Source organism: Wasmannia auropunctata, unplaced genomic scaffold (assembly GCF_000956235.1).
Source record: "Wasmannia auropunctata unplaced genomic scaffold, wasmannia.A_1.0 LD336090.1, whole genome shotgun sequence".
Lineage (NCBI taxonomy): Eukaryota > Metazoa > Arthropoda > Insecta > Hymenoptera > Formicidae > Wasmannia > Wasmannia auropunctata.
Window position 1 is genome coordinate 3803973 of NW_012026800.1, and position 26109 is coordinate 3830081.

The following is a 26109-nucleotide window of genomic DNA, read 5'->3' on the forward strand; positions in this document are numbered from 1 at the left end:
CGGCGCGCGAACGTGGCGGCGCCGCGCGACGAAACGCCGAGTCGGTCGTCGAAAAATGCGACGCGCGCACGCACGATTGACAGCTCGATGGCCTGATCAGGCCTGATTAGGGCGCGATGAGCGATAAGCGAAAATATGAGCGAGGTCAACTGGATATGTCGGAAGCTGATAAGAATAATTCGATGGGTTCAAAGGTCAAAGTGCGAAAGACGAGCGCACTTTTGCTTCACGCGTTTTGCCTTCGAGACACCCTGTAAATTGTGCGAATTTTTCCAACCTGATTCCATTTATTCTTAGAACTAGAAGAGGAAATAAAAAATAAATGAAGATTAAAGTTCATCTACACATTAATAGAAATAAATGTTATTCCGCATTCTGAAATTGTTGAGAATCGAAGGCAATGACGCAATCCGTAATTGCTATTCGAGATATTGAACATGTAATAAAGTAAAATTGTAGTTTTCTTGTTCGTACTAAAATAACAGCGAAAATTAATGAAATGTCCGAGAAAATATCGTTAGATCCCGAATACGAGTGGATTGTACGAGTCTGTACTAATGCCTTCAACGTGTATCTAACAATGATGCACTTTATATTTTACGACAATACCTTAACCTTGCAACCAGAAAACTCTGGTAAATCGGACAGCTAAACGCGATTGTAAAAGTAAAATCTATGCTAACCCGAGCATGTATTTTGTAAAAAATTTTAGAAATTTCGCTCCTGTCCTACACGCTATTCATGGCGGCGTTGGATCTTTTCGCGTACTTTATTTACCAGTAAACACAGACTATAAATAAAAGGGAAAACTTCGGAGTAAGGGATGCAACACACGTCGCGCGATGCGGAAGAGGAGGGTAGAAATCCTATGGACTTTTGTAAAAAATATTCAAAACTTATATTTTAAGTCGTCTTAGTGAAAATTCTCAATGCGGAATTGTACAAGACGTTTTTTTTTTCATTCGTATTCTAAGTATTATAGGGGTAAAACGGGGGAAGTGGGTGGGTAAGGTATACGGTATATAATACAGTACTAGTCATCTTTATGTGTTCCAAAAATATTCTAGTTGTCTCTCTCGCTCTCTCGCTCTTTCCACACACTCTCGTCCTCACACACACGTTCTCTCTCTCTCCCTCTGTACTATCTGTCTATTATTCAGTCAAGCCACATACAAAGCCACACAAATTTGCAAGTCGAGAAAGCAACGGATGCTCGCACGTAACCTTCTTGAGCTAATCTAGTGATAATCGCACTCTCCCATCTCCAACGTCCCAAAGCGTTGAAGAATACATTTTATTGTGATGTTTCGACCAAAAGAAAAAAAGAAAACAGATCTAGCGCGAAGATAATGTTCAGAGTGGAAGTATTGTGAAATGTTTTGCTCTGACGAAATAATACGCGTGTCTGATACCGCAGTTTCGCATTCTAATCCGTTCTATGTAATCGTCTCAATCTGTTCACAATTATAATTATATGTGAAGAGTCGCCAATCCATTATTATAATTGTATCTAACAAATCATATTTATGAAAGGCATTAATGCAATTTCGAGATAATATATTATATTGAATATTAATCGTTCTTTTTTCGTTCGCGTACATACATTATGATGATTGTGACAACCGAAACACAAGGAGGAACAGTACACAAGACATCTTTTTCTCGCTCTGTGATATAGAGTGGTCAACAAATGACAAAGAAAATATAAAATAAAGCTTCACGAACGCCAATAAATCCATCCCTATAATTTTTATAAAAAAAACTTTAATGTGCTTATGTTTACAATTAAAACAAAATGTCACACGTGTGTAGCCAATAGTATTAAATGCCAATCTCTGGATTAATCGGCAGAATCACAATAAAAAATCACAGGCGACTCGTCGAAAAATGAAAATAAAATTCTCGTGGACCACCCGATTCACAGAGCGATTGGACGCTGTTCACTTATTTACAAATACTTATTAAGGACATACATACACCGAACGAATGACGAACGGAGAGCAAATCTGAATTTTCATTAAAGTTCGAAAAAAATGTATATGAATAGTAAATATGAACAGAATCTAATTTATGTTCCATTTAATCATGAAGATGGCATGGAGGGTTTTAAATAAATTAAATTTTGCGTTCGCTGTTCGCTCGTTGCTCATTCGAGAAGTGTATCCACATCTCTCGAGAGAGTTCTCTCTACTCTAGAATTTTATAATTTATATAGTTAATCTGTACACATACAACTGAAGACTACCGCTAGCGAATTTATAATGTATGTACACAATTTGGCGATTTTTTTGTTTGAAAATATTTAAAAATCCTTACACGACATACACAGTATGATCGCTATAAAGCTATATTCGACAGCTGCATACGTTTTATCTCGCCAATAAATGGCGTCATATAAGTGGAAGAAGTTTCCATCAGCCTTCGCTCGATCGTTCATACGAAACGAAAAACGTAATTTACATAAATATATTGAGAGTCTCGCCTACTTTTCGCGAAATTGATAACTGGATTGTTACTACCGTTCCCAAGAAAAAAAAAAGAGAAAGCTTCAAATCGGCGATAAAATATGTCGTTTCTCTACCATTGCGCTTCTTCCTTAGACCTAATTTTATCTTCCTTCTTGAGATACAATCGTTGATAGTCCTCCTGATAGGTAACATACTGCGTGTTCGATTTACCAGGCTTTTGTATGGTACCACCGACCGGCGAATTATTGGGGGAGTATTTCATCTCTTGTAACTCCTGCAACTCCTTCAACGATCTCATGACCATCTGGACATCCTTCTCCTGTTCCGTTGGTTGTACTGCGTTTGCCAAGCTGTCGTCCAAGGTAATGAAACCGTCTTTCCGTTTATCGGCTAATCCTCGCGGCGAGGAGTCGTCGTTTATGATCTGACTGAGGAAATTAGTCGCGGCAATCGTTTCCTCGTTTTGCCTCTGTTCCTGTTCCTCTTTCGAGAGGGTCGTTTGCTGTGGCATAGGCACTACGTCTTGATTAATAGGCCCTATCTGTTGCTCGATCATCTTGTGCTCCTTCTTTCTCTTCTTCTGATCGTGCGACGACTTATGCTTGACTTCCACACCTCGTTCTCGTTTCTTCTCCTTCTTCTCGGCGACGGCGGCCTTGACGACCGCCGCCGTCGCGTCGACATCTTTGTCGTCTAATCTCTTGTCGGATTTAGCGTCAGCATTCTCCTGCAAGAACCTGTGTTTCAAGGCCTGTGCTGACGAATGGGAAGCGTCCTGTCTATATACGGAATGATGTCCAGCTTGGGTAATTTCGTTCATTTTAGGATGGCTCACAGGTTCCGGGCATGGTGTAATAGAAACTCTATCCTTTATTGCCTCGGTTAGCTTTGTCGACAGTTTGTCGTAGTCGACACGCGTTATGGACAGAGAACTGTTTGTCAAATCCATGAAATTGAATTTCTCGACGTGACTCTTGGCTGGCTTTTGGGCCATTAGTTGTGCTGTAGGGACTACGGAAATTTTACCAACTGTAAAATTATTGACCGCGACGCACTCCTGCTGCTGGCTTCCCGCACTGTTCTCCGTGTGCTTGTCCTTATATTTATTACTATGCTGTTGCTTCCTATCGATATTGACGTCGTTAGACTTCGCTGTAGCTTGACTCGCAAAATTCGTCGAATTCTCACCAATGATCGGAACTTTAGATACAGTCGTGTTCGTCCTCTCGTTCTCTTGCGGCAAAAGGTTATTCGCGTTTGTCGCGTCGTTCTTTGCAACAGTATTGCAAACTTGAGTATTGGCAGAAGCGGTAACGTTGTTTGCACTGGCCATTTCTTTTGGTTTCTTCAATTTCTTCTTAATGCTAAAAATCATAATAATCCATTAATGATGAAGCAGCACGTGAATACCGACATCAAAGGAATGTGTAAATACAAGACAGGAAGAGAAGACAAGCCGTACATAGTAAGAAACAAAAGTGTAAAGTTAATTATCTGTGTGCATTTAATAACAATAACAAAAAGGAGTGTATGCTAACTAACATAACTGAAGCAACTTTTGCATGTACAAGAAACTAGAAAAAGCATTCGAGGAACAAAATTAACATTGACATTAAACATTTGCGTACAAGTTAATGTTATAATCTCATATAATCTGGTTATGTCTACAAATGCGTTAAATTGAGTATCACTCTCGTAGAATATGACTTTTTTTCTAGGAATCCGTTAACGTTTCGTGCGAAGAAGTAGAAATCAGTATTAATCCGTTACACCTTCCTAAAACATACAACAATCAAACAATGAAGCGATCAATTAACCTTCCTGACATAGTCATGTGACGACAACGCGGCAGATTTTCTTGACCGCAAAAAAAAATTAGTTAAATCAATCTTCTTGATCCTAACTTTCAGACACGCACTCCTTTCACTTTGGTAAAAAATAGGAAAGAAACCATAGTAGGGGACTTTCATGCATGAAGCGAAGCACAAATAGCGAAAGAGTTCTCTTGTAACGCTTGTAAAGAGTGTATCCAACAATTGAATGTAGTAAATTAACGGCAAAATAATTGCACTTACGCGGGTTCGACTGGACTAGCATATTTTAGCAAGGTTTGCAATCGTACATATCCGGGCGGCCACAATGGTAAAACATTCGCATCCATGAAAGTAGCAACGAACGATTCCATACTCTCCTTTCTTGATCTGAGAATTTTGAAATAGTGTCTCCTGGCGTTTGCAATTTCAAGAACGAGTTTCCTGAAATTGAGATTTACAGAAATACATGTCACATATATTCACAATATATTCACATAACCTGCAAATGTGTAATAACATTCGCGTGATTACACATTTGCAGGTTATGTGAATGACATAATTTTTGATCGATAACACACTTTGCTTCGTCAGTCCAGGGAAATCGTTTTCGTGGTATTTTCGGCTTTTCCGCGTTCTTAGACGAACCATCTTCTTCGTCGCTGCTCTCCGCATCTGCAGGCGATCCCTCCAAACCCCTGAAATGGGATCAATCAATTAATTCGGATGAAGATAATATTATGAAGATTCATGATTTCGCGATGACAAAGAATGATGATCAGCATTTGTTGCGACAGAATTCCGCGATCTTGATCTCTGCTTTAGTAATAATATAAAGTACATAATCAAATCGCCTAGTCATCGAATTGTGTCCCAGATCAAATGCATAGTTTTTTCTCGTTTGACACAAAAGATGAATCTAGTGATGAACTAAACACTGATACTGATGATAAAAAGCCCCGCATCTTCCTCTGCTTTCTCAGTAATGTGACAGATGAAGAATAATGACCACGCTAATAAAATGTCTTTTTCTTCTATATGCAAACACAATTGATTGTGTGTATGAGAATGTTGATAATAATTGAGAGAGCAAAAGCATGTAAAGCATGAATAGATTAGAGGGAAGAGATTGAAGGCAGTAGAAAAGAGAGGAAAGATAAAGAGAAAGAGCAGTCGAAGAGGCGAGAATAGAAAGGGGTTCCTCTTACGAGGGGCGCCTTACCAACAGTACCGATATATCTCCCAGTATAATTGAGGACTGAGAAATAAAAAATTACAATAAGTTTATATTTAAGAAACTATAAACTGTAGTTTTATATGTACTATCGCGGCAAACTGGATTCTTTAATTCAACTGCATTAAATATCATAAAACCTTAACAATTTATTGTATAAATAGAATTAAGACATAATTTATTATTAAAGAGCAGAATATTGGATTGTCGCAAAAAAGAATAAAAACTGCGACATACCAAATAACTACTAATACGACATGTAATAAAGTTACTCACTTTTCATCGGCAACTTTCTGACATTCCTTCATATATTTGTCCATAACTGATGGCATAACATTATCGATCAGCGCCTTTAATCTGTAAAATGTTAACAAACCTTGCCAAACTCAAAATTTTCAAAGAACAAGAACAGATAATTTTTATATTGTAAATATAAGAAAAAGTTTCTTACACATATTATAAGTATACAATTGAAAAAGCTATTATATCTTACTTTTGCATCGGTTCGTTCACTCTGTGCTCAGCATCTTTCAAATAAAGCTTCTTCGCCCTGCTGAGAAGAGTAATTTTACTACAAGGTAAAAACCGCACTAGATGTCCGTAAGTTTGTAATCTTATGCTGGGCGAATTCAGCATTCGCAGTTTCTTCTCTAAACTGTAATAAAAGAAAGTAAAACGGATCTTAGAATAATTTTCACAATTTGCGTAATTCGTATGTAATTTAGGCAATTTATAACACACAAACTTACTTAAAGAGCACTTCGTTAACTGCGCTATTGAAGAACTTGCTTTTGCCGTCTTTGCTGGTTTCCGCTTGAGCCTTTAATTTATTCACTATCTCTCGTATATCATCGGGTAGATTCTCGGGCAAAGACGCTTCTTTATTCTCCATTTCCTCGCCGTCAGATTCAACGTAAAGACAAACGCGAGATTTCCCCGAATCCGTTGTGTCACGACTCGAATCGTCGTCAATTGCTCTCGCTGCTGCATTGACGACGCTCTCTATCGCGTCGTCGATGTTACTGTCTTTAGCTTCCAATCTCTTTGGATCCACCTTCTTCGCGTCGTATCCGTTACTATTGGACGATTTCTTCTCGAACTTTTTGATATCGAACTTTTTCTCACTTATTTTATTTTTCTCTGGCTTCTCAGACTTTTTCTTCTCCTCTTGATCTTCCGAGGCTGAAAGCGAGAGATTATTCCATAAATAATGCATAAATCAAATATTTTTAACAACTTAATAAAAATATAAAAAGTGAGAAATATATTTACCTGTACCACCCTCAGCATCCGTCGTCTCATTCTTCTCCTTCCGTCTCAGCAGATCCAAATCTTGTTGAGAATTTTGTTGCTGCGCGTCCTGCGCCTGATGATTTTGCGGTTTTTTCCTCTTTTTGCCATTCTCGTGATTGACTTTCTTCTCGCTATTTTCCTCAATTTTTCGTCTCTGTCGATAGGCAGCATTACGTTATACGGAGTAACATACGACGAACGAGGCAAGTAATATCGTATATTTAAAAATTAATTACCTTTCGCGGATTATCACCAGTGATGTCTTCCGTCTCATCGTCATCAGAGGAGCTAATGATTCGCTTATCTACTCTTTTAGGACTATCTACATCTTCGGTATCCTCCTCGCTACTTTCGCTACTCTCCTCATCGTCACTATTGTTATTATTATTATTGTTATGGACTAACGAACGTCTATCGGCTGCTCTGAACTCAAGGGCCCCGCAATTAATATAGAAACCCCCGTGCGCCGTGGTCATCTCTTCGGGTACAATTTCATCATACTATTGACACAAAATATTAGGATTGCATTAAAAAAAAAAAAACAAGTGGATGATCTTTGATAATATTTTCTCGCGCATCGTAAAAGTGGGATTTCACGTACAGCATCGGTATTGTCGATGAAGGAGTCGTTTTCATCATATCCTGCGCCCAAGTCCACGTAATCGTCGTACTTGTGCCTCTTCTTGCCCATAGTAGATGTTCCCTGAGGCGAACGGAAAATAATTAACCCGTTTGTCAATTTAATACCAAAGGTCAGTTTTATTATATCAAACGTACGTATTTCGCCTCGAAGCGTCTCGCCATGTCTCTAAGCTTATCCTCGTCATCGTCGTCGTCGAATGGATCCAGTCCATTAGTTGTATTCTCATCTCCCCTCTTTTGTTCTTTCCTTTGCTTTTTCTGCAAAAGTAAATAGATTAATTAATTTGCGATCGCTCGGTTGGAGTACGCGTCGAAACCGTCCTGTTGCACGTTCGCGCACCGACCCAGTAATCCACAATTAAATCGCTCGCTATCTCGCTTCGCTCTCTGTATCCCACTTTCACTAATTTATAAAAAATTCAGATCGATCAGATAGAACAGACTGTATCCGTGTACGCGCGCACCCGTGTATAAACTCTCAAATCCGGTTTTCAATGTATCGTTGACAATGATCAGACGTGCAACGTCTGCACCTTTTTTCAATCAATATGTTTATTTTTAGTAAATATATTTATAGTAAAATTTATTTCAAAAGTACTCTATTTTCACGCATAAAGTACGAAACAACTTAATCACTTTATAAATGCGTAACGCAAATATATTTTATTCAATTTCTCCTAAACAGATAATTAAGAAATTACTAAAGTCTCAATGACTCAACCATGAGTCACCACGTCTCTACATGTACAGCGAATGCTGTGAATTAAAGATCCTCGCGGCGATTTTTTAATAAAAGGCCTAACAAGAAAAATGCGTAAATTCACATTAGTTTATTTGTCGAAAATTACAACTTTAATCTGTGTGCTCCCCCCCCCCTTCCCTCGCAAGACAAGATTATTGATCACGTTCTCAGAAATAGAGAAGATTAAAGAAAGACAAAAATCGAAAAAGAAGTGCCAACAAAAGTGGCGTGTGAGAATTCTGCAGAGAATGAACCGACTTCGAAAGGGTGCCAGACGTGTCCAGCGATACCAGGAGCGCATAAAGCAGCCGCAGCGTCGTCCTTGCGATTTCGCGCTCTTTCCATCGCGTTCGCGCCGCGAACCACCTCCTACGGCCTCCTGTTCCCCTGTCGAAGGGACGCCGAATCGAGCGATTGATCCTGCCTGCAACGTGGTTATTGACGATCGAGGATTGGTTCTCTTCCCATTTTTTTTTCCCCTCCCTAACGCAAACGCGTTCTCGATCGAATCGGAGCCTTGTTAATCGTCCAATTAGTTACTCAATTAATCAGCGAGATGTAAACGCGCGAATCTATACGGTATCGCTTTCCCTCACATCGCTTCGCCGCTCGCGGTTATTATCGGAATTCTTAACACACATAAAAAAAAAACGGATACGGAGGCTAACCCAGTAACGCGATTACATCGCTTGATGAATTAAAAAATTCAGAGTAAAATTGAATGGGAGAGAAAAATGCGGGCACAATAGCCACATGGTCGAAACAGTGAAATAATACGAGAAAGAGAGTAGTTAAAAAAATAATAATAAAACGAGCTTAATGAACACCCAGCCGTGTATCAAAGAGGTAGGATAACGTTCGATTTTCATGAACAGCCATTCCGCATTTAATCGCGCGATAAAGCCGTACGTTAAACAATCCCCATGGACCCCGGTGGTCGATCGATTTTACATTGCGAATTTTCGAAATGCGCGCCCCCGCTACTTCGAAATTTGATTCGCCGGCGAATACGTGCCACGTTTTCGAAACACGTGCGCGAACCAAAACAAAGCTGCAAATTGCACGCAGCAAGCGGCGCGGTCGTTGATGGAAATAAAGCGGCGTGGGCCGCAAGAACACAATCTACCGAATCTACATTCCGGATGAAAAAGAGGAGAAGCGAGTGCGAACGTTTTCGGAGGCGATTCGTCGTCGCTTCTAGCCTTCCGTTCCGTCAAACCCGTCGTTTCGGCGGGACAAATGCGATTACAAGCGGTGAAACGACGAGCAACGTACTTCGCATATAAATATTTACTTGAAAATAAAATATTTAAAAATATGGAAAAATAATAGATATCCGAGATATTTGAGACCGTCCGATAATATCCATGAATTTCCGATTTATTCGCGAGACAGAAAAGATGATCTCGAAAACGGATAAATCGTCTAATCACCTGGGGAAAGAGACCAATTAAATTAGAGTTTATTTATTTATTTATTTCGTATCTCGCCACTTGTGTCAGAAGGGGAGAGAAAGGGAGGAGACGCCGAAGCGCGTGACACGCGTCTCGAGCGGCGTATTCGATACGTGCCGGCGGTCACGAGTCTCCTCCGGTGCATCGATCTACAATTCAGAAAGGAGAGCCCCGCGGCACGCTCTCTCGCGCGCGCGTGAAATAAGAGACCTCCGTGCGCGCGACACACACGGCGTGAGCGTGTGTGTCGCGCGCTACTTCTCTCTCTCTCTCTCTCTCTCTTTCTCTCACTCCCTCTTCCCGGTCGCGTTTTCCGCGTATCCTTCTCCCCCATGCATCAAGACCCCGCCGGACGAAGTATGTACGTGGCTGGCGAAATAGACCGGCGTAGACTCTGCACACACGAATAAGGCATCGTCGCCGCCGTGTGCGTGCGTCTCTTTTCCTTCTTCGAGGAGAGAGAGAGAGAGAGAGAGAGAAGGCAAGACGGAGACAGATGAAATGCCGGACGATCGCGCAATGGCAACTCTCGTACAGACGTTTTACGAACAGAAGGGACGCGCACGAAGCGTCCCCCGCGTTTCTCCCGCGAGAGAAAGACAGAGAATAGCGCGCGTCTCGAGGATGCAAATCTGACTGACTGACTGACTGACTGACTGACTGGCGGCGTCCGCCTCGTGACAGCGTGCGGACGGCGGTGACGTTGACAACGCGCGGATACTCCGGCACGGCGGAGGACCACGAATCGATCAAGGAACCATTTCGGCCGCCGCCGCCGTTGCAACCGCCGTCGTCTGCCGTCCTTGTTGTCGCATGTGGGCAGACGAATTCCGGCGCGCACGAACGGGCGACGTTGCGTGCCGCGTGACAACCGCGCGGAGCGGCGGCGCGCGGCCACCTCGAAGATTCCTCGCGGCCCCCTCGGCGTCGACGTCGACGTCGGCCGTCGATAGAAACACACACGTTCCGCCGTGTCTCCTCTCTCTTTCTCTTTCTCCATTCCCCCTTCCCCTACCACGCACTCACACACGCTCGCATTCTCTCTCTCTCTCTCTCACACACACATCTATCTCATTTTTCCCGTATGTTTCGCGTGTATGTCACGGGCTTGACATACGGTCTTTTGTTTCCCCCCCGCCCCCTTCCCGCCGGCAGCGAAGGGTGCGGGCTGACCGCGCGGTGGCTCACCTCCGCCGACTTGAGGAGCTGCGCATAGTTGAACTCCGGGCATGTCTTCTCGTTCGACTCGGGCAGGGTGAGCGCGAAGCGGAAGGAGGGCGCGAGCTGCTTGCCCATGTTCCCCTTTTTCTCCTTCTTCGTCGCGTGGCCCAGGGGCTCCGGGAACTCCAGGGTCTGCAGGGGCACCCGTTTCGCCTCTGACATTCCTTTTACATTTGCACCGAGCCTAACGCGGATCACGGAAACACTGCGGGCCGTGCGACCTGCGACCGCGGCAACATGATACACACCTCCTCGCGCCACTCTCTCTCTCTCTCCTCGATTAAACACCGCGCGGACGCCGCCGCTCACACGTCGCCATCTTCGGCACGACTGTTTTTAGAGTGCGCCACGGACGCGCCGCCGCGACGCCGCCGCGCCTGCGCCCCCCGAGGAGTGGCCCACTCGCCGCCGCCGCGGTCGCGTTTTCAACTCGGCCTCGCGCGTTGTCCAATTGAAGCCGCAATCAGCGTCAATTTTCAACGCGATCAGCCATGTTCGATGTGGACCGACAATAGGTGGACACGCATCTAGATACTCGTGCATCGTGAACGATAACGTCAAGCAGCTGATCTGACAGTTGTAACTTGAGTTTTGAACTTGACACGTGATTTTAAACAGCAAATTAATAACATGATTAATAAGAAGAGAATACACGATGCGCGATAGGGTGAAAGTTCGCCGTGCCACAGGTGAATTTTTTCGAAACCTTGAAACGGATAACGATGCAATATTATGAGAATCTCGTATCAAACTTTATTAAGATGATTAATACAGGTCCTTGCTTGACAAAGTAGCACTCTTTGAGAATGACACTTTATCGTCGTCATGGTTTAAATACTGTTACAAATGTTGGTTGCTACCTATATAGTATACCTATAAGTATTTGTACATGTCCCTAAACACGATCTATGTTACAACATATCTCATTTATAAACTTTTAAGAAATCTAAATATTTTACATTATTGTAAATATTATATCTTATAAGCATACATATAGATGTGACATGTGAGACATAAAATATCTCACATTCCAGTGCCTGTAATAGTAAAAAAATATCAGTCTTCCAAAATATAATATCTTGTAATATCTACACCGTAATTGCATGTATTTATGATCTCTAGGATAAAATGTGCAAAAATATTAAAATCTAAAATACATACAATTATCAGCTTTAAAACCTGCTCCAAAATTAATGCATGTTAATTAAAACTACAAATTGTACACGGCATTCTTTGACTCGCTTATAAAACATTAGAATTATAAAAATTTGATATTTATGATCTCTAGCCAGTCTTCTAATTGCTAGCTAAGTAGCTACGTCAGTGTTCTTTGCTATTTTAATTGCCGAAAACTGCTGACCTAAGAGCTTCATCACATCGGCATGCTTGATATTGCTTTTCTCTTTTTTCACCGAGTTGTAATTCTGCTTCACATAAAGCGCGAAACCGGTGGGCTCTCTCATTGGCGTCTGCATTTGCACGGTGCCAGACTTTGTCGTTTTGTTAATTAACAATTCAAACTTTCCATGACAACGGCCACATCGCTTTCTCTCAAGGTCCAAGGATTTTGAATGCCGCCCAAAGCTGCAAAAGATAATATACATTTTAGGAATGACAAATTTTAGAATCGATTTTTAAAGGTATTTAATTGCAATATCCAGCACCTGTATCCGCAATTTATGCATCTGTACGTGAACTTAGTCTTAATTTTATAACGATGACATCGGGTAATTGGTGGCAATTCAGGAAATGTCTTCATTGCTTTGTTAGTCCTGTAATATGAAATAAATTATGTAAAATTCTGCGAAATGATCGCTATAAATAATTACTGCACTCGTTACTGAATTTTATAGTAAAATAAAAATTTAATAAAATATAATAATCTGATAATTATAAAATATTGCATCATGATATACCATCTTTTCCAAAAAACTCCGTGACCACCCTGATCACCATCTATTAGCCACACTGCGGCATGACACATTTCATGAATCAAAGTATCTCTCAGTCTATCTGGCGTATCTAAAATCTACAAAAATAAATTTATTTCAACTATAACTGATTATTTATACACATATAACGAGAAAAAGAAACGAAAGAGAATATACCTTTGTTGCTAATACAATCCTTGAAGATCTAACAGTACCACTAAAACTCTTTACAGACTTTCGGTTGTAACATTTTCCGGCAGTTTTTCTCAGAGAGACGACCCATTCAAGCAACATATTTCGAGGTAACTTATTGTCAAATACTTTCTCGTTGTACAGTTCGTACAATTTTTTACTTAACTCTTCCTTGTTTTTCTTGTAATTCAGTCTGTATTTTTTTGCATGCGGATGAACGTTATTCATTGGAACTGTATCTGACAAAGATGCTAGAAAGCTTTTGTATCCCACAGACTTAGTCATGGTTGATTCAAATTTAGGTGCTGCTTTGGGTGATATTGGTTTTTTGGCAACGTCTAAAAATTAAAGATAATCTTGTTAGACGCAGGCTTCGTTCATTAATATTTCAGGCTATTTTCATTTCCAATTTAAACAAATGTTATCCTGCGTTGCTTACCTTTATTACGTATGTATTTCGGCGGTACATAATCTCCGGGATCAAATTCGCTCGTGCTAGAACTTTCATCGTCACTGAACGATAATTTTCTTCCTTGCAAATATTTGGGACTGCTGGATTTATCATCTTCATCTTCCGTATCCGTATCACATATTACCTGAAGCCTATTTCCAACCAGATAATGTTTAATTAAATTCAATACTGCTATTTGAGATAAATAACATGTATAGTACCGTTTAATTGACGCTGGCACTGGCATGGATTTGGTCGTGCTACTTGTAAAAGCTGTAGGATTTGTCAATGCACTGTGATACAGGCTTTCAATATCACTACCTGATAATGATTCATCATTAATAAAACTATCCATTTCTTTTTGTTTTCGTTGGATATTTCTTCCTCGATTTAATTTAATGTCATTTTCAACTAAAACATAAAATTTATTTCAAAAAGAAAAAATTAGCAAATTAGATTTCAATAAAGTACAATAAAATTTACAATAAAATTTCTTACCCAAGTCAGACTCATCCGAATCTGAATCTACTACATGATATTGATTCTTTGACACAGGTTTCCTGTAATAAAATATAATTCATTATGTTTTTATTAAACCACAAACTAATATAAATAAATAAATATATATTACCGTTCTGTTTGGACAATCCTATTTATTGGTTGATTAGATGTCTTCCGTGGTTCTGTTGTAGGAAGTAATACATTGGTTTTATCTCTCCACGATGTCCTGTACTTATCCAAATCCGAATCTATTACATGATATTGATTCTTTGATACAGGTTTCCTGTAATAAAATATAACTTATTATACAATTGAGATCGGAAAACGATATTTAATTATTTAATCATTTATTACGTTTTTATTAAACCACAAAATGATATAAATAAATAAATATATATTACCGTTCTGTTTGGACAATCCTATTTATTGGTTGATCAGATGTCTTCCGTGGTTCTGTTGGAAGTAATACATCAACTTTATCTCTCCATGATGTACCATACAGTTTTTCTAAAATATCAGCACAGTCCATTTTCTTAGTTTCAAGTGTATTTACTACTGTGGAAGTTTTTTTCTCAGTCTGCGCCTTTGGTAAAGGCTTTGGTTTATTATCTGGTGTACACACTGCAGAATTATTCTTGTATTTCTTCAAATATTGGTCCAGAGTAGTTTGACGCGTCAAGAATGAATGAACCACTTTGTCAGAGTTTACAATTGTCCTCTCCTTTTCGTCCGTTCGCGTCTTATTGATTTTCTCTCTATTATTTGGAGTTTCGTAGTTCTGCTCCAATCTTTCCAGGCTGCTGTTTCCAGAGTTACTGTTTCTAGTACTTGGAGGTATGGTATTCAAGGAGCTGTCGCTCTGAGAATCAGAGCAATTCATCAGAAGCCATTTCTTGATTTCTTTTTTTTTCTTTTCGGACAGAGGTCTAAAAGAATCCATTACCTTTGATACATCAATACTTGGCTTGGATGGTTCAGATAAATCCGTTCGTAAGATATCATTCTTAAGGCTGGAATCAACAACGTCAGAACTATCATTGAGATGCTGTACTTTTCTATTATAATTTGTAGGTGATATGGCTGGATGCATTATATCATCCTCTATATCTGTACTCTCGTCAATTATTACATGTTCCTCTTTCTTCTCTCTGGGAGTATCGTACACGACTTGCGTATACTTTATATTCTTCAAAATTTGGTGCGTGTCTTTCTTTGTAAGTCTGATTTTTCCTGTACTATCCTGCTTTGGAGTATTGTAAGTTGGATGTCTACTGGAAACACTGGGACTATTGTATATGGCACAGTTCGGTTTAATTGCTTTACTTGTCTTTTCAGTGTTATATTTTTCTCTTAATTTCGAATCCACTTGTTCTGTACTTGATATGGGACTTCTGTTAATATGTCTCTGAGAATCGTTGATGAATCTTGCAGGTCTAATTACATGATCTCTATCATGGCTCACACTGCTATTGGTAGCAGTTTTGTTATTAGTTAAGACATCCTTAGAAGCTAGTAGAGCATCAAATAATCTATCAGACGTTGATGAGGCATCGTTGGAAATTAACGACGTCTCTGTAGGTACCTTATTTACTTGCATAACAGTTTTATTTTTAGATTTCTTTTGCACTGAAAATTCATTGCCAGATCTGACAGCTTCCCACGATGAATCGGACTTCCTCTCTTGCTCGCTCTCTGAAGAAGTCTCGAAGAAATATAGCCTCCGATATTCCTGACTCCTAACATTAGAAGTCGAGCTGGATTTCGATTTCGCATCACTCTGTGTCACTTCGGGGGACGAGCTACAACTACTGGAGTCGCTAATCACGATAATATCATCGTCGTCCTTCGTTCTCTTGCTCGTAGCAAATCGTTGCAGCGAAGAATCTTCGGTGGAGCCCTCAGAGAGTCGTAAATTAAAGTTTTGCGAATCGTACACGGAGTTACTCGTGTACCACGCAGACGTCATTTTCAATCTCTTATTTTTTTATTTCCCTCTAAAATAACGTCTCTCCTGCTATTTTTTCACGAATAGCACTTTGTAGATCTCAAGGTTTTCCACAGCTATGATTTTTAGTAAACAAAATAGGTCACGGAAGGAGAGAAGAAACGATGTCAACACAATCACCGAACACGTGGTGATTCCGAGGAAGGATTAAAGAAAAGGTCAATGGGATTTACGATGCACATTTACGTTTATCACACTGCACGTTGACACTCCAGTGGATCTCTTTATCAGGTTATGTTAAATAAAAGTGGCATCATCGTTGAATTACAAACAGCAATCACGCTCTCGTGTGCGTACGTCCGCGAGCCGCGAGGTAATCAAGCATAAACAAGTTCAACTTTTAAATCCGCCAGCACTGCCAGCAGGCCGGTCCGTTAAAATTACTGCTGCCAACAGAACGGAGGGTTGGTGATCACTAGATTGCCCGTACACCAGCGCCAGGACATCCATTTTTGAAACAGGTACTACGTAGCTACACATCTATTTTCTGACATTGTCGATAAAAATCATAACGTCGAAATTGCAGTCGAAAATGGATGGGTGCTTCCGTGCTTTTCATTTAGTGACACAAGTCGACACAAACGTCATTTTATCCTTTTCAGCATTTAGTGAATCAGAAAAACAAAACGATACGTGTCACTATATAAACAGAAAGCACTTGATGTAGTTTGAATCTGTGTTACATCAGAGATTTCTCTCTGTTGTCCGGTATCTAGCAAACTATGTATACAAATTTAAACTTATCAAAATTGTATAAAAATATAATTGGAGAACATGATTAGATAAGAACTTTTATTAATTGAAATTTCGAGAATCTTACTAAGTTTCCTAAAATTTTAATTAAGATTTTATTAATTTTATAATTGAATTAATTCGCATGTATATTTTAACAACAATTTATCGGTCGATGTCATTGTTTTTACCATAAGAACAAGTCATTTAGTCAGACAGCCATTGCGCTAGAGGACGCTATTATATTATTAACTACCAAGCTTTCGTGATGTCCGGACCGGAGACGCCGGAGTCTGTCTGCGATTGTTAGCTGTGAACAACAAAACCAAATGGGCATGTATCTAATGGGTGTATCCTCTTCACCGGCAGCATTTTCCAGACCGATGAAACAAACCAGGTATCTTTATGGTTTTCGCAATAAAAACCTGATATTTTCCCGCAGGGATCTGATGCGCACAATCATTTCGGTTAACAGTTTTATCTCACGGACTCGAGCACAATATGTATAAATATACTCACGTACGTATGTATATTTATACATTGTGTACGTATACATCTGTTTCGTAAAATGAGATGCAACAAACACTCATGAAAAATTGAAGCGAGATGAAAATGAATTAAGAGCAATGAGAAAAATTAGAATAGAAATAACAAAAATATGTATCTGACATAGATACAGAACAAAATTGCAAGAGCTAAAGCTCATTTTTTATTTGTATCTTTTAATTTAAAAATGAGGATTACGTTTTTGATGAATGTTTCACAAAAATATCTCATTTCGAAATATCAAATAATTTCTTCTGCTTCAAAGAGCTGCTTTCTGCAGAAATATTAATTCGAGATGTAGCTTCGACTTTCCTTTTCAAATGAATAATATCCTTTAATTTTTTACGTATCTACGAATTATATACATATATATATATTTTGTACCTGTGAGCTACCGTATCCCGCTCGCTCCTCGACAGCCAACGCGAACTCTCGCGAAATAGTTTCCGCCCGACGAACGTCATTTGTAGGAGCTATTCAGAACTTTTCTGAACCCCGATTCCAGATACCTCGCCACTGCGCCAGCGATAATTCTAATTCGGAAGCCCGCCCCCGAAATGCCCGTCAAACGAGAACGAAACTCAATCAGGATCCCATCTATCGTATTATTCGCACAAAGCCAGACCTCAGATTGGATTATCTATTCGCGTTTCCCGCCACACATTATGTACTCTCGGCAGTATAATGCTCATGATGCGCGCGTGTAGCCGCAACAGGAGATTATACCGTATCCACGATTAACCCACGTACGACCCTGATCCCGATATTTTGCGCCCGCGCATCCTTGTAACGCGCCGCGCGCTGTAAATTATCTGGACCACCGAACCACGAAGAGATTGAATTTCGCCGATCCGCGGCGGAAAGAAAATTCGGAATGTCTCTCCTATAATTCGCGCAGATTATATTATTACTCGCGGCCACGTGAATCAATTTCACGAAGGAATTTTGAATTCACAACACCACGCCGATGCGTTTTGATAAAAAAAAGAAAAACGCGGCGGAAAGAAAATTCGGAATGTCTCTCCTATAATTCGCGCAGATTACGTTATTATTCGCGGCCACGTGAATCAATTTCACGAAGGAATTTTGAATTCACAACACCACGCCGATGCGTTTCGATAAAAAAAGAAAAACGCGGCGGAAAGAAAATTCGGAATGTCTCTCCTATAATTCGCGCAGATTATATTATTACTCGCGGCCACGTGAATCAATTTCACGAAGGAATTTTGAATTCACAACACCACGCCGAAGCGGTTCGATAAAAAAAAGAAAAACGCGACGGTTTGCATACCGTGTGCTTTAAGCGTAATGAGCTGCAACTTGCGCCGCGATACATCCATTAACGGCTGTTAAAGGGCATTTTTATCAAAGAGCGCGACGAGAGGAAGGGAGAAGGGCAAATCGTCCGGCGCTGTTTATATCCAATTTCGACGGTCGTATTTCAACGAATAGCCGCGGCTGCGGCTCCATTCTGGCTCCGAATCGCCGCGTCCGATCTCCGCGCAAATCCGAAATTGATGGTATCGCGCCGCGGCACGCGGCAGCATTTGTCGGTTATTAAGCGTAGATTAATCCTTTTAGCACGATATTGAATGTAAAAGCCCCACGGGGGTGGAAATTATGGCAATTACGTTTAGTTGGGATTGAAAAGTATTAATGAAGTCCGAGGCGAGAGAGTCTCGCGTGGTACGGAACTTGCGTCACACCGCCGCGCCGGTGTGTGTCGCGCAAGAATGTGGAGATATCAGCCGCAGCGCTTATAAATTGAAAGGCAACGTGAAGCTTTCCCACTGATTTATGACCTCCTTCGGTTCTCTTCTTGCTTGCTGTCCATAAAACTTGAATAACACACAAAGCTCGACGTAATATAGAGATAACGAGGCAATGATTACGCGGATGATGTCTAAGAGGCGACTTTCTTTTTGCCTGGAGGAAAGGAAACGCGAAAGTAAAAAAGTATGAAGCGCATTTTCTTTGTGCGTGCTTTTCGGAAAGAATGCTTGCCGCGAAAGTAGAGCGCGCGCTTGCTCGCTTAGACACTGCTCGCTAATCAGGGCATATTTAATTTTCCAATAATTGACTAAAAAATTCTTCACTCGCAATTACTTGTTATTTCGAGTGGAAATTAATAACGACATCAATATGTTTGGTGATATTATTACTTTAGATTTGAATCTCTAAAAGTTATTTTATTGATCAGTAATAATTCAAAATTCTTCATGTCGAAAATAGCATAATTAATTTGAAAAATTCGTTCTTTCTTATATCGCAGAAAATCGTGTCTTTGCAGCGCTATATTCTTGTCGAATTGCTTGCGCTTTTCGTCGGAAGAATTATTTGGATAAGGGTAATCAGGAGAGTGTTGCCTGCAACAGGATGAGAGATTTGCAAAAACCTAGTCGTTAGAGCGCCCTGCGATTTTTTCGCGATGAATCCCGCGAAGGAAGCGCATCTCCTTTTGTTGCGAGCCCGGTGAGGAAGGTCGGCCGGCCATTGTTGGAGAGCTCGACCGAGAGCCGAGCCATTCTTGACGTTAAATGTGATTTAACGCGGGCGCGGGATTTCTCGAAAGAAACGGGACGCGCGCGCCGTGCCGATATAGCCGCGACGCCGTTGATAAAAGCGGTCCGCGTGTCAGAAAAACAATGCCAATACGGATAATGACGGCCGCCCACGTGAGTGTTGCGGTAAATATGGACAGAGTAGCGCGCAGCGGCGATTGGAAACAAAGAAGCGCTCTCCACAAAAGCCTCTAGACACTTGGAAAATTACGACAATCCGGGGCGTAGCCGAAAGTAGATTCACCCGTTCACCAGTATCGAAAGAATCTTCCCGTTCATTCACACAAATAATAATTCTCGCAAAATAATAATTTACACGCCCCCATGAAGCGCCGCGCGAGGCTCTCCGCATCAACCTCTCAACTCGGTTGTTCTCAATCCACGTTCCATTAACGTTTTCTTGCGGCCGGTCTTGAGCTAACTTTCGGTTCACCCGGTACAGCCCGGTCGCTAACGAAGGTAATATCCTCCGAGGCCCGCCTAAGGAAGTTGATTTCCGCAGAAGTGCGTTAATTGCCGGCTTTAACTGACGGTTCGATAACGCTCGATTTCGGCCGGTCGCCATTAATTGCCCCCGAAATCCTTCAGCTCCCTGGAATTCAGGATGCTCGGGTCTGCTTAACGGGGATATCACGCTTAACAGGATGTTTACAAATTGAGGATTATCTTAGGTAAATAGGATAAAGGACTTAGCGGAGACGAGGGAGGAAGCGCGCGTGTGGAGTGGGACCAATTCGAGGAAAAAGGAATATTTGACTATTTCCTTTTCCCAGAACAGCGGAACTAATCGATCGATCGATCGGCGACGTATGCTCGGGAATGCCAATTCTAAACGTGTTTGGCAAATTGATCCCGCCCGCGTATGTAGTATATACCTAATATATATCCCGACCCGGATAAAAACTCTTCCGGCTGATGGATTATTTCTATATGCACAAAGTACAAACTGCTCGTATAACAGTTTCGCGAAGATCTTTCAATTTGAATCTCGATTTCATGGCGATTTCTCGTGCTTTGCGTCTCCTCTCGCGTAAAATGAAAAAGGGAGAAAAAAAACCCGCAGACTCCGTTTGATCGAATTCAATCAATAATTGCGCATGCCGATGCCCCCCCGAAGGTTGTAACGGTTTATCCGTTTGAAAATCAAATGCGGGATCACGTGGTAATACAAATAAATCAAATTCGTTCTAACGTTTTTCGCTTTCCCACCGGGAAATACCACCGGCGATACACTATCTGAACGATGCCGTTTTTCTGTATCATGTCAGATTCATGAGGGTATCAATTCCCTGATAACATCTACAAAAACATCCGTTTTCGACCCGGCCAACCTGTAACTCCGTGTAAACCCATCTCGAATATCTCGGGGAAGAGGGGGAGGCGAGGGAGGGGGAGGGGAGGGAGACGGAGAGGAAAAAAAATAGAGCGAGGGGGAAAGAGGGAGCGAAAATAGGGAACGCCGGAGTGGCCGGCGTCGGCATCGGGCGCGAAAATCTGCGAGGTTTACCAGCAACTAGTGGCGTCGAAACTCCGAACCTCCGAACCCCCGAGAGAGCCCTACAACCCTCGTATAACCCACTCTTCGCGCCCCTTCTTTGTCGAACAGAGACGGAGATAAAGGTATAGAAAGATAGAAAAGAGAGGAGAGAGGGGGAGAGAAAGAGAGAGAGAGAGAGATCGTTCCCCCATTTTCCACGAGAGAATCCTCCCTCTCGCGTCTCGCGTCCGCCACCCTCTCTCTCTCCATCGCTCCCTCTTCCTCCCCCTTCCATATCTCGCACGCCGCGTTCCTCTCGCGCGCTCGCGCGTTCTTCGGCCTCTGGAGCGAGTCGCAGCATCCGTTGGACCGTTCCGGACTTCAGTCCACGTCGAGAACGCGCCACCGTCGGGACCTCCAGGAGTGACAGCCACCCGGAAACTCGCGGCGCCCGACGTCGCGTGCACGACACTATCGTCACTCTGTATCGAAGTCCACCAGCAATTCAAAGCTATGACACCGTGATCTCTTCAACGAGGGGTATCTGAAGATAGAGAAAAACAAAAGCGAGAGAACGAGAGTCGTACGTAAAAAAGCCTCATCGTCAGCGTGCTTGAATTTTACGGATAACAATTACCTGAGAAGAAGCGCAATTTCTTCGGCGTGCCGGTTAATCCGTCATTAGTACAAGTAGCCGATCAACTGTCTCGGTACCAGTCTCGCTTCGCTAATTGGTACCGCTCAAGTACACACGCAGGTGCGTCAACCGGAGAGATCGTGAAGTTCCCGCGGGGCACAGAGGTCGGGTTAGTAGTTAGCCCTAAAACTCGTCAGCGGGTTTCCGTCAACGGAGCTCTCCCCGCTGCATCCCGTGAACGAGACAGGACGAACCCCGCTGGATGCCCTAAGGGTTCGTCCCCCCGGGGGCCCAGCCGGTCGCCGGTTCTGATGCCGACACGTGCTAAGCGCGATCGTTGAGGGTGCGGCGGTGCACAGGGGAAGAGCAGAGCCACGAGGGCCCGCGGGGAGAGCTGAAGAAGAGGGATCTCGGGCCGGGCGACTGCCGGGAGTTGTTGCCCAGTCCCGGCGAGGGGGCGGACATCGGGCCCGGATGCTCGCGAGGACAAGACGCCGGAAGCGCTGCCACGTTGGAAGGGAAAATATTGACGGCCGTCAACAAGTTCCTTACAACGTCCCCTTTGGTTAACAAGGTCAAGTTGCTGATGGTGAGTCTCGCTTTCTCTCTCTCTCTTGTTCCTATCTCTCTTCCCCTTTCTCTCTCACACGCATTCTCTCTCTCTCTCTCCCCCTCTCTTCGTTCCCCTCTCCATCTTTATGTCATCGATACATACCGAGAATGTCCGCGCGGCCACTGACTCGGCCCCCGTCTAGTTTCCCGCTTTCTCGACGTAGGAGGACGTATGTGCTTCGACTTCGCTTTGAATGCAGTTAGTTCGCAGTTGTCGCACGGCACTCGTCGCGATTGTACCTTCCGCCTCCGGGAAGTTTCAGGGTAACGATGTTCGCCGTTACTGCGAGGAAGGTACAAGATATCGACATGATTCCGATTTCTGATTGACGGGGAAAATTGGTTTTTGAAGTTAAGTTTCATCCGCGTCCCGTTTCTTCCCCCCCCCCCTTCCCCGCAGGAGAACGTTAAACTAAATTTTTTAATATAATTAAGAAGTAGAATATCCTGAATTTTTAATCGCGCGCGCGAACAATGCTCGGATACAATGGTTACCCGATTGCGAGTTTCGGCTCTCGGGTGTGTTCACAAAGTTTGACCGAAATTGTGTGGCTTGCAGTATAATATTAACTAGTAATATGTAATACTACACAATAGTTTTGTTACAATTAACAGCGGATATGTTAAACATCATACATTCGGCTAAACATTCTATTAATCTACCGACACGTGAACTTAGTATATACGACTGATTATTAGAATTCCTCACTTAGTTCGCGCCGTGTATAATTTACGTTTATTCATCGACATATTGCGGCTTCGGATAGCTTAACCGTTCCCCGCTTTCCCCGCGTCGTGGAGAGCCTGACGGGTCGTGAAGCATAATTGTCGATCCACTTTGCGCCACTGATCGCGTGTCGACGTGGCACTCGAACGTTTGTCACCCGATACCTATTTATTTTGCAACGATATGGGATTCGTTTAATTTTAGAAACTCTTGCCGCGAAAACGGTAACACCTTGAAAACACCGGCGATTAGTAGAAATCCGCGAGTAGTTTGTCGCGACATAAATTCGACGAAATTTATGCGAGAGAGATAACTGTTTAGAGATCACTAATGCGCGCTTTCGGCGTTTCATTAATTCTCCAACAAGTATTTCTTCGTCGTAAGCATCATTGATTGCTAGGATAATTAGGAGCGACATAATCAAAGTTCGCGCGCGCCGAGCGAGGGGATAACTTTTAAGAAATAATTATATTAGTCGCGCGCGCAAAAACTTTTATCTTTAACCAACTTTCGCGAGTTAACTTGCGTTTCGGTAGGACACTATTTGCAACGGTGCGCTCCCAAACGGACAATAATAGCTTGGATAACTCCCTTGGAGGAAAAGGATTACGGTCCCGAGCATGGCCGCGGTGTATTCTCAAAAATTAGACATACGCCGCTGCACATTACGATTGTATCTTCCCCCCCTATTTGTATACACTCCCGTTTTTTCACGAGAGACATTTCCTCCCCGATTTTCTACCGTTTCTCCGTTTAACGTGCCCCGAAAGCGTTTTACGTAAATTTTACGAAGAAATTTCCGTTGTTTAACTCGAGGCTCAGCCCATCGAACTGCTTAGGCATTAAGGAAGACACTTAACTTTTAACGGCTGTGCTAATGTGTACCGTTCCGCTTTTCATTGATAATTTACTTACCCGAATTCCGGGGGAACTTCGGGCGCGCACACCTGCGCCCTCGTTAGACGCTTTCAAAGGACAAAGTTGTGCCCCGCCGCGAGCGACGCGATCCGTTAAAAATTCCCTTAATTGCCGGAGTTGTCCCCCCTTGTACAATGGAGAAGACAAAATATTTACTCAGCTGTGTACGTGCAGAACCGTCCGGAATATTATTCGTTTTCTCGGTTTCAGTAACTCGGTTTTGTAACGAATTTGCCAATTCGACGCTAAACGCCGCAAGAATGTTGCGGGGATGTTACGGAGATTTCCACTTGGTTTTTTATTTACGAAAACCGTGTGTGTGTGTGTGTGTGTGTGTGTGTGTGTGTATATGTGTGTGTGCGGGTGCACGTCACGCTGAAATAATGTGCAATTAACTGCGTTCCTGCGTATTCGTTTACACGCAATTATGCCGCCGACGATCAGCGATGCGTGATACGCGTGCTTGCGTGCGCCCCTCCCGTCCCCCCTTCCTCCACCCTCGTACCCGTCACCGCGCCATTGTAATCCGAAATGAAAGCCCCGGGTTGCATGAGCCAGGTATGCCCATTTTTTTTTTTCGATAAGTCAATTATCCACTTATAATGGCCTATTGATTGGAGCCAGATGCGACTAAGTAACGAACGTTGGATGGAAGAGAGAAAATAAAATCCATGTCGGTACAGATTGCGATGCCATGTACAAAGGCGAGAGGAAAATCTTTGTGTGTCATACATAAAACATGTCTTTTTTTTTCACCCTTGTTTATTAATGCACAATCAAAATATCGGGATGTATCCATGGAGTCGCGAAGCGCGTAGGAGGGAATAGACAATTTTTAAGGATTCGTAAATCGAAGGCGCTCAAAACAGCAACACCTTGTTCAAGCACACGGCAAAAGCCGCGGGGTAGTCTTGCTCTCGTCAGAAAGGTGTGCGTTTCCGTGTGATCGCCGGCGAAGTGGTAGCTGTCAAGCGTTATGTCAGACGGGCGGCGGAAATATGTATGTATCTCCCGAGAACGATCGCGTGACCGCTGCATCCTGAATCGAGATTCACGAGCTGCGAGTCGCGCTCTTCACACGAGCATTATTTCTAATCGGGGTATAGCGATCCTATACGTATTACCTTTTCTCTAGGATGGAAACGTGGAAAGTGAAAAATTTCTTCATTAACTTGAACGATAAAAAATTTCATTTTTTATCGCGTTTTCGCCCCGGGGATAAAAGGATACCATCAGATTTGTATCCGTAGATCTTCGCGGACGAGCGAGGGACGGAGGTACTCCGAGCTTATTTCGAGCACACGCCCGAAATAAGATCGCCGTCTGCCGCGCATTAGCCGCGTTAACCGCGGGATCATTACTGCGAATGCGTCGATTACGGGAGTTCAAAGCGAGGATGGCTCGGCCGACACTTGCCTGCGGTGACGGGACATCGAATATCCGCCGCTCGATATAACGAACAAAATGCCCTTTGCCCTTGCCGCTCCCCCTCCCTCTCTCCTGTCCCCCCGTCTCTTCAGAAATATTTAATTAGCCTTAATTAAAGCGGCGAAGTGAATTAACGCGGCGTGCACATGGCTTTCGATATACAGGCGCGTCCGCGGCGGCTGTTCGGCGTCGCTCGCCGTAAACGCGTCTCCCGTTTGCGCGCACGGATTTGAAGACGGCTTATCGCGTCGAGAAATTTTCTTCGCGAATTAATTATTATACATTTGAGAGACACATCGGAAAGCGGAACTCGCTCGTTTCAAGATATCTGGCGAAGTTGGAAAAATCTCTCACGTGTGCAGAATTGCAGATACAACAGAATCGCCCGTGGCCAGTTTTTTTTTATGTCTAAACTAAAATAGAGACGTTCAACGTTATATTCTGTTACGTGCTTTTATCTGGAAATGACACGTGTGATACGTACCTATTAAAGTTGTACATCTATATAACTCAATATTAAGATGAA

At 42.5% G+C, this 26109-nt stretch overlaps 2 protein-coding genes across 4 annotated transcripts; both read right to left on the reverse strand.

Annotated features, from left to right (window-relative positions):
• Window positions 1–888: 888 nt before the first annotated feature.
• On the reverse strand, window positions 889–11202 carry LOC105447959 (ubinuclein-1). Of its 2 annotated transcripts, XM_011686296.1 has the most exons (12): window positions 10833–11202; window positions 7584–7706; window positions 7408–7509; window positions 7043–7306; window positions 6786–6960; window positions 6263–6695; window positions 6007–6168; window positions 5790–5870; window positions 5502–5537; window positions 4861–4977; window positions 4544–4723; window positions 889–3832 (listed from the first exon to the last, which is right to left on the reverse strand). In XM_011686296.1, the coding sequence occupies exons 1-12, from the start codon at window positions 11025–11027 to the stop codon at window positions 2578–2580; spliced, it is 3123 nt and encodes a 1040-aa protein (XP_011684598.1). In that variant the 5' UTR covers window positions 11028–11202; the 3' UTR covers window positions 889–2577. The 2 variants fall into 2 exon arrangements, with proteins under 2 accessions (XP_011684598.1, XP_011684599.1); XM_011686297.1 differs by lacking the exon at window positions 5502–5537.
• Window positions 11203–11593: 391 nt separating this feature from the next.
• LOC105447960 lies at window positions 11594–16358 on the reverse strand. 2 transcript variants are annotated; one of them, XM_011686299.1, is made up of 10 exons: window positions 14342–16358; window positions 14071–14223; window positions 13938–13999; window positions 13661–13850; window positions 13428–13591; window positions 12974–13326; window positions 12782–12894; window positions 12530–12637; window positions 12226–12449; window positions 11594–11902 (listed from the first exon to the last, which is right to left on the reverse strand). In XM_011686299.1, the coding sequence occupies exons 1-10, from the start codon at window positions 15904–15906 to the stop codon at window positions 11889–11891; spliced, it is 2946 nt and encodes a 981-aa protein (XP_011684601.1). In that variant the 5' UTR covers window positions 15907–16358; the 3' UTR covers window positions 11594–11888. The 2 variants fall into 2 exon arrangements, with proteins under 2 accessions (XP_011684601.1, XP_011684600.1); XM_011686298.1 differs by having other exon boundaries at window positions 11594–12449; window positions 14342–16357.
• Between the last annotated feature and the right edge of the window lie 9751 nt (window positions 16359–26109).